This window comes from Hibiscus syriacus, unplaced genomic scaffold, assembly GCF_006381635.1.
Source record: "Hibiscus syriacus cultivar Baekdansim isolate YM2019G1 unplaced genomic scaffold, ASM638163v2 tig00015101_pilon, whole genome shotgun sequence".
Lineage (NCBI taxonomy): Eukaryota > Viridiplantae > Streptophyta > Magnoliopsida > Malvales > Malvaceae > Hibiscus > Hibiscus syriacus.
The window spans coordinates 95,832-108,495 of NW_024062347.1; the positions used below are offsets into that span (position 1 = coordinate 95,832).

At 34.2% G+C, this 12,664-nt stretch overlaps 2 protein-coding genes across 2 annotated transcripts; both read right to left on the reverse strand.

Moving 5' to 3' along the window:
• Positions 1–1,600: 1,600 nt before the first annotated feature.
• Positions 1,601–2,738, reverse strand: LOC120207638 (probable carboxylesterase 12). Its single transcript, XM_039207075.1, has one exon. It carries the CDS (start codon positions 2,678–2,680, stop codon positions 1,730–1,732), a length of 951 nt encoding a protein of 316 aa, XP_039063006.1. The 5' UTR covers positions 2,681–2,738; the 3' UTR covers positions 1,601–1,729.
• Positions 2,739–6,237: 3,499 nt separating this feature from the next.
• On the reverse strand, positions 6,238–7,270 carry LOC120207640 (probable carboxylesterase 12). Its single transcript, XM_039207076.1, has one exon. It carries the CDS (start codon positions 7,226–7,228, stop codon positions 6,302–6,304), a length of 927 nt encoding a protein of 308 aa, XP_039063007.1. The 5' UTR covers positions 7,229–7,270; the 3' UTR covers positions 6,238–6,301.
• Positions 7,271–12,664: the final 5,394 nt, after the last annotated feature.

A 12,664-nucleotide genomic window follows, 5' to 3' on the forward strand; every position in this document is an offset into this window, starting at 1 on the left:
TTCATTTTTCTCTTCTTCTTAAAATATATATATTTGATGATAAAAGTATGATAAGGAAAGATGTTTTCTTTTTCAAAGAGAACAATATGTTGATCGAATTATATATTCTTAATTTGAGTGTATAAATTTAAAAGAGTTGTGTTAATTTTAGGGGGACTAAATAACTTTTAAGACGTTGGTTTTTATCACGACATAATAAAATTATTTTATTTATTTATTTAATAGTAAGTGTTAATGTATTTATTTTACAACAATATATTAGTAAATATTGTACAATTCTTTGTTCTACGGCGAAAGTTATATGTTGGCGTCTCTACTTCTAATATAGGAAAAAGGTCATGTAGGTTACCAAAATGAACAAAATGATCATTTCCGTGATAGTTGAACTTTTTTGTTAACTTTGCATTGTAGACCTAATGAAATTATATGGAATCAATTCAAAATATAACATGTCGTTGTTTATCAGATTTATTATAATTTTAAAAACTCAAATTATTACGTTAAATAAGTGAACTCATCAAATGATTTCAGTGATAAAAGGAAATATTGTTCTTCTTAGAGGTTATGATCGAGTAATTAAGTCAGCAATGTATGCATACGTTGTCAATTGATTAAGAAAGTTTTGAATATATACTATCTTATAATCACCGAAGACTATACTATACTTTTACCCATATCATTCGAAGGATTGAGATTGAATGTACTTTTTATAAATGCGTTGTCATTTTGCTTTGCGACAATATTATAATTTTATCCTTTATAAAATATCTGATAATGCAATGTCTATTGAATTTATCAAGTGACTTCAGTAATAAAAAAATATCATTTTTAATAAAGGTCTAAGACTTGAATAGTTGCATTTGAAAGACATGTACATTATCAATTAATTTAAAAAAAATAAACAAATATTACCTTATAATCATATCATATTATTAAAAAAAATAATAACACATTGTCTCTCATAAAGTGTTGAGTAGTTAGTTTAACTTTAGCTTAAACTAATGTTTGATTTGACCTAATAATATACGATACAGAGAAGTTCTACAGTGTGGCACCCTTAATATACAACTAAAAAAAGACGTTACCGATTTTGTTATTATTTAAATAATAAAACCGATAAAAAATTACCTAAAACATTATTATCTCTACCTAAAACATTAATGTTTTTTAACATTTTCGATAAAGTGCTCAATAATAACAAAACCGATAGAAAAAATAATAAAACCGATAAAACGCCCAATAATAACAAAACCAATAGAAATAATAATGTTTCATGTAATTTTTTACCGATTTTATTATTTAAATAATAACAAAACTGGCTGCGCCTTTTTTTAGCCATAAATTAAACTGTTATACGTGATCATTTCCCGTACTATACAATTTACAAAAGGATTGTATATATAATTGTATAAATATAATAATTAAATAATTTTAAGAAAATCAATATTTTCTTCTATCACTTAAGTGAGTTAATGGATATATCAGTTTAAAATGACTCAAATAATCCAATCTAAGAAAAATTAATTGACAATTCTAAATAATCTAACACAACCCGAAACCAACACAAAAAACCCTAATTTTACATCTTTCATTTATTATAGATTATCAAGTAGCAGCACATTTCATTGAAATAAAAAGTAACACCAATACTCACCCCCATAGTCATAGCTAGCGCATGCTTTTTCAATTGATAGAGTGGTACTTGTAACAATTAAGAGAAATACTAGTTTTAAGCCTTACCCTGGTTGATGAAATCTGCAACTTTCTTCAGCTTAGCCGCAGCATTTTCGCAATTGGGGTTGTGCAGATGGAAGACATGATCCTCTCCTTTAGCCTCCATCAGCTCCACTTCACCGCCCCATCCACTTTGCTTCAACTTCTCGCAGTAATACAAGCCTCTCTGTTTCAGAATATCCTTCTCAGCAACGCAAACGAGCACCCGGTTGCACCCCAAGTTCCCGAAGCTCGGGTCATCAATGGGGTTGATCCATTGGTCATCGGTCCCACTGGTATTCGGACAGGACAATCTCCAAAGCACATCTATTTTGTCCCTTATGGCCGGATCCTTAGTCTCGTCGCCGACTGGTTCTTTTCCCCAGAAATAAGGATGAGCTAAAACGATACCGTCGAGATGAACACCATCGATCTTTTCTTTGGTCATTTTAACAGCCATGTGGTGGGCAATATTGGCTCCGGCGCTATCACCCGAGAAATAAATGTTGTTCAAATCAGCATGGCGGTTCAGCCATTCTTGAGGGCCGTTTCCGTCGCGATGGGAAGCGACCCATTTAACGGCTTCCCACGAATCGTCGTAGGCAGCGGGGAGGGGGTGCTCCGGGGCTAGCCGGTAATCGACTGAGACGGCCACGATGTTAGCCTCGGCGACCAAGGGGTTTAAGTAATTGTGATACGTGGGGGAGTAGGCGGTCTCTACGCAAAAGCCTCCGCCGTGGAAATACACGAGGAGAGGGTGTTTTCCGGTGGCGTTTGGGGGGATGTAAATCCTTGCGGACTGGGAGGCTTCTTGGGAGTAAACGACGTCTTTGGATTCGACGTTGGTTTTGGGGTCGAGGCCCGGTGGGGCGATTTGAGTGCCTAAAAACCTCTCGATGCGACCATCCTTGTAGGAGCGGAGCATAGGAGGGAAATCGATGAGTATTTCTGATGCGGCGGCTTCCATGGCAGTGAAAAAAGATAAAGATTAGCAAGCACTCAGATTGGCTTGTTCAGTACTTGAGGTTGAGGATGACTCTACTGCATGACAACTATCTTTTTATAATACTCAAATTTTGATTGGCTGTTCAAAAGCAAAGCTGGAAATGGATTTTTTTGTTTCTTTCTTCTCCTTTGTTAATATCATTTATAAATTATTCAACGGTTGAATTTTATTTGTTTCGTACTTATAAATTATTAATTTTTAATTACTTATTTAACAGAAAAAATAATAGTATTATAAATCATTACTTTGGCTTAATGAATAATACGATTCATAAAATATACATTTTTTCTTAATTTCCTAACTAAAATTTCCTTATTCCATTTTAGTACCCAAAATATGACTATATTATAGATTTAACCCAAAAATTTAGTGATGTTAAAAAAATTCAACCAACAAAAAATATCATGTTATGTCTATCTTTATGGATGGACATAGGTCAGGTTAGAACAAATTGAATTTTCGACCAATCCAACTCGACTTAAGAAAAGTATTCCTTCCACCTGATCCAATTTTTTGGATAAAACCCACACTCGACCTGATATATATATATATATTATGCGTTAAATTAAATATATAATTAATATATAGAGAGAGGGGATATATTATTACAATTATATCTAAATACGATGGATAATTACATTACTATCTCTGATTAAATCAGATCAAATATTTTTCATCATAAACCTGAATACGATCCAACACAATCTTATCTTCTAAAATTCAATTCAATTCAATTCAATTCACCATGAATTCAAATTTAAAAAAATATTTAATTTAATAAAAATATATTCAATCAAAATCTGTCGAATCTATACTTCATGTTCTTAGATCTAGACCCGACATGACATCTTTTGGTTGATTGAAATTTTGTAATTTTGGTTATATTTCTAGACTAAAATTTATAACATGATCATAATTTAAATTTCAAAATAAACAAAAAAAAGAGAAGCTATATAATTTTAAGGGTAAATTTATGTATTAGGTCTAAATAATCAATAAATATATTTATTATATTATATTATATTATATATTCTTAATTAGCGTGGACTTACTTGCTCATTTTAGCAAATAAGAATATAAGATAAAGAGAAAGGTGAAGAAATCTAAACTTTCCACACAGACCCATGATTGAGTTTATCGTTATACCCAATAATTTGGACCACGTGATTATGAGTTAAATTTTTATAATATTTAAATTTTAATTATATATTAGAGATAAATTCATTCTACCTTATGATAATTAGAAAAAAATCAAATTATATATATTTATATATTATTAAAGTTTCATAAAAAATATATAAAACTAATGTATTGTAACATATTAAAATTATGATATCTAAATTTAGTATTTAAAATATAATATCAAGGTATTATAATTTTGATATCAAATTTGATTTCAAGTAACGGTCGCTTTAGTCTATCAAAAGTAGTTGCATCGGTGTTGAAATACAAGACCCTCTTGTGGAATCAATGGAAGTCGCTTTCATTATTTTCAACACTGTTTTTTTATTCATACAATGAATTAAATGAAAAAAATAAAATAAATTACATTAAAGTTATTTAATTATGTTGAATTAATCATTTTAAAAATTATAAAATAAATATTAAACTTATGATATCACGATAAATCATTAAATTTGATTGAAACGTTACAGATTATCAAATTTTATCGGCCTGTTATAAAATAATCATTAAATAATTGAACTCGATCTTCAATCGCCAGGTACATTTGCTATTACTGAAGAGAGTTGGTCAATACGCTTTGTGGTCTATTACTGGCAATTACGGAAACATAGATGTATAGTTATTTTTTGTCCCAATTATGTGGGAAAGGAGAGTTCTATCGTACGTTGCGATCGCATAGCTGATGATATTATTAGAACGAATGAGGAAGCGGCTAGTTCAAGTTCACGAGTCGTTCATGCTCCAATAAAGTGGATTCGCCCACTGATTGGTTGGATTAAAACTAATTCGAACGGAATACTTCATCCTATTGATAATGAGGCAGCTGTTGGGGCCTTCTTCGAAACCATAGAGGGGAATGTATTTTCGGATTTACTTGGAGCCTAGGGAGGGGTTCTGTCGTCACAGCTGAACTTTGGGCGTCACACGATCCACTAATCCATGCTTTTGGATAGTCCTTTAAACGAATCGAACTTACACGAACGAATGTATGTTCATGTTCGTTCATTTAATAAATAAACGAACACGAATATAAACGAACAAATTTTTTTTGTTCATGTTCGTTCATTAAGGAATATAGCTTGTTCATGTTCGTTCATATTCGTTTCTTTAAATGATAAACGAACATAAACGAACACAAGCGAACGAACATAAATGAACATAATACATGAACATAAATGAGCACAATAAATGAACATAAACGAACAACACACACACAAAAAACAACTTATTCGAACACAACAAATGAATGTAAAAAAAGTAAACAACAAGAATAACAACTTAAAATTTATTAATAATCTGTAACTTTAGAGTTAATTTGTTCAAATACGACAAAACATACATAAATCATAAATAAGTTATATGAACATAATAAAGTCTTAAAGTTAATTTGTTCAACAAAACAATCATCTTGAAATCCAAACAACTTCAATAATCTTCGTAACATATTCAACTTGCCCTATGTTCGAACATAAATGAACGAACATAAATTAACATAAATGAACGAACATAAACGAACATATAATCGAACGTTCACGAACGTAAATGAACGAACAAACCCTTTGTTTGTGTTCGTTCATTTAATTAAACGAACGCAAAATCTTGTTCATGTTGGTTCATTTAATAAATAAACAAACATAAACGAATTTCCTGTCGCACGATTGATAAACGGTTAGCTGAACGTTGAGTTAAGCCTACTTTTGGAGATGGGTTTCAGACTAGTGCGTGCAGCTTGACACTGACAATAGTGAAATTGCTTGTATCTTAGATAACACGTCTAAGGCCTTGTTGGAAATGCTTTAATTACTACTATTCATGAACTCCGAGACCGTGATTGGATTGTAAGAACTTCACAAGTTCGAGTTTGAGTCATTGTATATGAGTAAATCCTTGTTGGGAGACACACTCACCAAAATCAGATGTGCAACGCTAGTAAGTTCAAATTAATCAAGACGATACCTTAAAACCTATAAGGCAACCAAAAATAACAATAGATCTATAAAAATAAATTTATTTTTAATGAATCGACATGATAAGGTATTAATGTCACTTGTAATACAAATTAATGTCACTTGTAATACAAATTAACATATTTATTAGGACTATTACCTCTTTATACAAATTGAATATTGAATCAATTTATAAGTATTTATAGTTTTATCCCTTATCAAATTATAAATACAATTTGTGATATCTATATCTTTATTTTCATGAATTTTAAATATGTAATATAATTAATTATTTAATTTCATATTATACTTTATAATAAAATTATATATTATAGTAATTAGAAATTTAGTAATACCCATAAAGCATAGATGAACATTTTATTCTAAAACAGATGAACCCAAATTAACCACAACTGATCCATGGAGGCATGATGGGTTGGGTTTCAAGTTTTCAAGGGTTCATAAATGAAGAAACTCGGTTCATCAAGTCCACGGCTTTTTCGCAATCCGGTTTTAACAAGAAAAAAACATGTCCCTCTCCTTGAGTTTCCGCCATCTCTATAACTCCATTCCACCCGCTCTTCTTCACTGCTTCATAGTAACTCACTCCCCTTTCTCTCAAGAAGTCTTTATCCGCAACACAAACCAGAACCCTTTCGCAAATCAGACCGGCAGCTAGCTTGTCAACGTCGCAACCCGGGTTCAACATCGGGTCATTCCAACCGCTGCTTGTCGGAAAAATGAACTCAATCAGCTCATCGCGCTCATGGTTCGTGAAATAAGGGTTTAACAAAAGCAAACCAACGAATCTGAGTCTAATCAGGTCATCCACTGATGCACCAGAAGCTTTCATTATCATGTTATGTGCAATGTTGGCACCAGCACTGTCTCCGGCCAAGAAGACTCGATCGAAGTCGGCTCTTTCGTTGAGCCATGGCTCGGGACCGTCCCTTTTAGCGTGCAAAGCCACCCACTTGATCGCGGTCCATACGTCGTCGTATGCAATGGGGAGCTTGTACTCCGGGGCTTTTCTGTACTCTACCGAAACTGCTATTACTTTGGCTTTATTGACCACGGAAGTGAGGTATTTATGATAAGTAGGAGAGAAAGGAGACTCTAGGCAAAACGCGCCGCCGTGGATGTAGATGAGAAGCGGGATTTTGGCGGTGGGGTCTGCGGTTTGGGGGAGAAAAATACGAGCCGAGGTGAGGGTAGACACCGGTGTGTCCTTGGATCGAACGGCGAGTTGAGGGTCGTCGCATGGTGGCACCGTTTCAGTTTCCCGGAGTCTCTCGACTCGACCGTCTTTATAAACTTGGAACATGGGAAATGAAGGGACGAACACCTTGGCTATTTCTGGGGAACAGTTTGAAGCCATTTTGGAGAAGAAGATGGATTCTAAATCTCAGGAAAGAGGTTCATATATCACATTCATTGATGTAAGACTCGGAGCGGTGGTAGAATAGACTCTTGTAATAAATAATAATAATAATAAAAAGTAAATTACACTTAAATTTTTTGATGATTTTGTTAAAAATTTTAAAAATTAAAAATATTATTTTAATATAATTTAATGATCATACTTTAAGACAAAGGTCATTCTAATATTTATTTTTTATTAAAATTTTAAACAACTATTATTCACGAAAGAGAAACAAGAAAATATAATTTTTATTGTTAATGAATATCGAACTCACAATATAAAAAAATATCAATTGAGAAATCTTATTATTATTTATTCTAAAGATTATTGATTACTTTCTATTAGTTTATAATGATCCATTTTATTTCCAATTATATGTAATCGAACTATTGTATTCTTACCCTAAAATAGATACATTATATATAAATATACTATTAACATGAAGCTCATTTTGGAATCATCTCAAATTTTTAAAAATTCTAATTTAAATATAATATGTTATATTTTAAATTTAGTTAATTTATAAATATATTAAACGATCTCGGCGATAGAATGATTATTGTCTTCTTTAGAAATTTTAAATTCAAACATTTGTGTTTGTAGATATGTATATTTTAATTGTCAATTAATTAAAAAATTTCAATAAGATATAACCCCTATCATCATTCATAATAATTAAAAAAATAAAAAGCTTCAAATATATTTATAAATTAAATGAGTGAAGTATTGATTAGTTGTCGGGTTAGGAGACTTTCGATGCTGTAATAAAGATGTGGTACCCCCATTGGATATATGCATTAATGACACTGTATGTACATAACGTGGCAAATTAATTGCCACGTCTATTCGAGAAATCTGGAAATTCTTTTTACCGGCGTTTTACATGCAAATTGATCTTTTATGTTACATTTAGGTTGGCATCCAATATCTAATTTGACAGCGAATTGTTACTTGGAGTTAATTGCATCCGTATGTTTCTAAATTACGATCCTTATTTTGAATTAATTCTTAATTTTAGACATTTTAATTTAATTCTTAAATTAGGATTCTCGTTTTAAATTAGTATTTAATTTTTTGAATATTCTAATTTTATTACTAAACTATAACTTTCATTCTAAATTGATCCTCAAACCTTTTAATCTTTCAATTTCATCCCTAAATTCTTTTAAATATGTAATTAGTTTCAACCATAGTTTAACCTAAATTTTATTTTTTTTCAAACATACAATAATATAACTTGGCCTATCAAATTGATTAAAAATGGAATTGATTGGTATATACATATAATTTGGGATGAAATTGATATGTTTAAAAAGTTTAGGAACCAATTTAAAATGAAGATCATAGTTTGAGGATAAAACTAATATGTTCAAAAGTTACAGGATTTGAGTGTTCAAAACTTTGAATGATGAGAAGTATTATTTTGAGAAGAATAACAATATATCTCAAAACCAGCCTTATTGGACGGTCATTAAAAGAGATTAGAGTATTAATACGTCAAATATTTAAATAAATTTTCGTCGATTTTGAGTGAGTTTCTTGAAAAATCGATACTAAGAGAATAAAGACAAGTGAAAATTGAACGTTTTAATACTGATATTGTCACGAAAGACGATCGGTGATTAGTTACTGACAATAGTTTTGGTGTGACAAATCACGTCAACAATCATTAATTACATTATCGTCTCGACGATTTTTCCGATATATCACCGGTGACCGGTAATATTACCGATCTAACACCGGTCAGATTATATTTCTCGATCTAACACCATTAGCAGTAAAGCGCGCCCACTACACCGCGCTATACGATGATTTGGTGCCACGTAGGGTATAGCGCACCCCCTGCACCGCGCTATACGGTGAGTTGGCGCCACGTGGGTATAACGCGGCCCCTGCAGCGCGCTATACCTGTATATCTGACACGTGGGGTATAGCGCAATGCAGGGGGCGCACTATACCCCTAACTACCGACCCCTCCTCCTTATAAATATCATATTCTCAATCAATTTTATCACACTAAATTCTCTCAAATTATCTAAATTTCTCTCAAATACTCTCTTTTTAAGGTATATTTTATAATATTTTTACTATTATATTTTTACTTTATTTAATATTTTACTAATATAATTCTTTTGCAGATATATAATGGAAGGCAGTCTACTTCGCTCTGATGGAAATCATATATCTCTACACTTTGCTGATACGGTAATATTTTAACGTTTTAATTTAATTTAAATTATTAGTAATATTTAGTTATTTATTTAATACATGATTATTATATTAATAATTAAATATCTCGACACTTTGTTGATACGGTAACATTTTAACGTTTTAATTTAATTTAAATTATTATTAATAATTAGTTGATTCATTTAATGCATAATTATTAGATTAAGAATTAATTTTTGTAATTATTTATTTTTAGGAGAAGGACCGTGTATTAGATCCTTTTATTAGGAATCTTAAGTTAGTGATACCTATCCGTGTCTTGCCTTATTTAGTAGAGGCTGGATTCGGTTACATAGGAAGATATCAGGGTCACTGTAAGATAGAGCCAGACCTGATTTCTGCCTTAGTAGAGCGGTGGAGGCCGGAGACCCACACATCCATCTTCCGTGCGGAGAGTGCACGATCACGCTTGAGGATGTTTCTATGCACCTGGGGCTTCCGGTGGATGGAGATGTGATATCGGGGATAGTTTCCGATTCTTGGACTGCTTTGTGTCGGGATAGTCTAGGACGTGTCCCGGAAAATTTTATCGGAGGTAGGATATCGTTAAATTGGTTAGATGCCAATTTTCGGGAGTTGAGCGCAGACGCCTCTGAGGATGAGGTTAAGATGTATGCACGGGCATGCATACTGCAGCTAATAGGAAGGTTGCTGATGCTGGACAAATCGCGCAACCTAGTTCACTGCATGTGGTTACGACATCTTAGCGACTTTCGTCTCGTCAGATCATTCAGTTGGGGCTCGGCAGTTTTGGCTTTGCTGTACAGGGAGATGTGTGGAGCCACTGACTACAGGCGTAATGCTATCGGCGGATGTCTCCTGCTGCTACAGTCTGGGGCATGGTATCGATTGCCCTTTTATGTCCCGTTGTGAATAACCTATTCGTATTTCCACTACTTCTGAGGTTATTATAAAACTGATTTTGTATATTAATAATTTTATACAACGTATAACAATTTTTTTTCCTTGAATAGGTGGTCTACTGATAGGAAAAATCATCAGGAGCTACCTGATGATTTAGAAAAGATTAGGGTGCTAATCAATCAGAAGACTGGCACACAGGTATGAATTTTAATGTTTAAAAATCGATTTTAGATTATAGTTATATAATTAGATTATTATTTTGATAAAAATTATATATTATTTGTTTTAGTTTGAATGGGTGCCATATTCTACTGATGATACGAAGGCGGTGATCCCACCTGAGTTGAGGGGTCCATTAGATGTTTGGATGGCGATGGTCCTTCTGATCTGTTATGCGACCGTCGAGTGGCACTCCACTGATCGCGTGCTCCGATAGTTTGGTTGTTTTCAACCAATTCCGGAAGCACCTCGCAATATGAATGAGTTGCATAGCTTAGATAGACGCTGCAAGACAGATACAGATTGGCTGGTGAGGCATCATGAGTGGGTCGTGTTGTGGGAGGATCGACATCGGCGCCTTCCACGTAGAGAGCCCATTTTTACTGACTTCTTGATGTATGCTGAGGAAGATAATAAACTTGCTAAGTTTCACTTACCCATGTGCACAATTAATTGACGCTCATCATTCTTCTTGTACCTTCCATGGTAGTTCGCGGCAATATGTCGAAGACAATACCTATGTTAGACAAAGGGTGGTTGTCACATTGGACCCAAAGACTCCATTGCTGCTTTAATCCCAACTACGCGATCTGAAATGACACAGATATTTTCCCTCTTGATAACATGTGCCCGTAAATTTCGGAGGAAAAAAGCCCAAGAAGCTGTATCTTCTCCTTCGACAAGAGCAAAAGCAACTGGAAGAATGTTGCGATTGCCATCTTGGACAACTGCCAATAATAAAACTTGCTTGTATTTTCCATACAAGAAAGTTTCGTCGATCTGGACCACAGGCTTGCAGTATTTGACAGCATTAACGCACTGTGGGTAACTCCAAAAAACCCGGTAGAATTGTCATCGATCGCGAAGAACTCGATCATTATAGTATGCATAGGAGGTTTCGAAGTCCACAATTGTCCCAGGATTCAACGTCCGCACCAGCCTAAACCAACCTGGAAGTTCATTGTAAGATGCATCCCATTAGCCATGAAGTTTGACAATGGCATTTTGTTTTGCCAACCAAGCTTTTTTATAGGAGACAGTGTACCCATACTGCGATTGTATAGATGAAATCAACACTGCAACAACTATATGAGAGCTTGCTTTGACCATGGGCATGATGGCTTGGCATATCACTTCAGAGTCCAAGTTGGGATGATCTTGGTTGACCCCTCCAGCACAACATGTGTGAGGACCGTTGTATACTGTTAGTTCCCATCTGTTGTTTTTCCTCTTCCTTTTCGATACGCGAACCATCCAATTGTATCCGTTTTCGCACTGGGCATAGTAGAATACATATTTTTCGGCCGTGGAGCGGTCTACTATGGGCTGAACAAAATTACGAATATTGTAATTTTTGATAGCCATCATCGCTTCTTCTTTGCTTGAAAACTCCATGCCTAAAGATAACTCACCATTATTTATTGATGAGTAATACCCATAATCACCGAGATGAGGCATATCCGCAAATTCTGGCCCGTACATTGCATCATAATCAGCTTCATACATGTGTGCAGGAGGGTCAGTTTGTGCCACATTTCCTGGAACTTCATCATCATCGGAGTTGAATTGCGGTGATTCTGGGTCAATGAACAGTCCAGTCTCAGCACCATCCGCACCAGGCTCACGAAGCGGTTCTTCTGGTGGAGATGATGGTTTCTCCATGCTCTCCACATTTAGGTCGAAGAACCTACTACTTGCACGCCTTCCCCTTGAACTGAAATGCATATCGACATTGAGATCGAAAAAGCTCGCAGTCGAATGCCTCCCCCTAGAGCTTGAAGCCATCGCGTCAAATGGGAACTGCACAGATGGTTGCGTCAATGGCATCTCCATATTAAGGTCAAAGGGATTTGCAGATTAATGCCTTCCCCTTGAACTGGACGCGATGTTGCCATACGGATTGTTCGTCGACCTACCTCGGTACATATCGTAAGGAGTTGCGGATGAATGTCTCCCCATTATGGCATTAAAATCATTACATATTACTGTCGTCGGGCTGTCAACTTGATCAACTTGTTCAGTCAGTCCATAGTGGGAGCTTAATGATTGACCCCGAACAACACGCACTTGAACAAAATG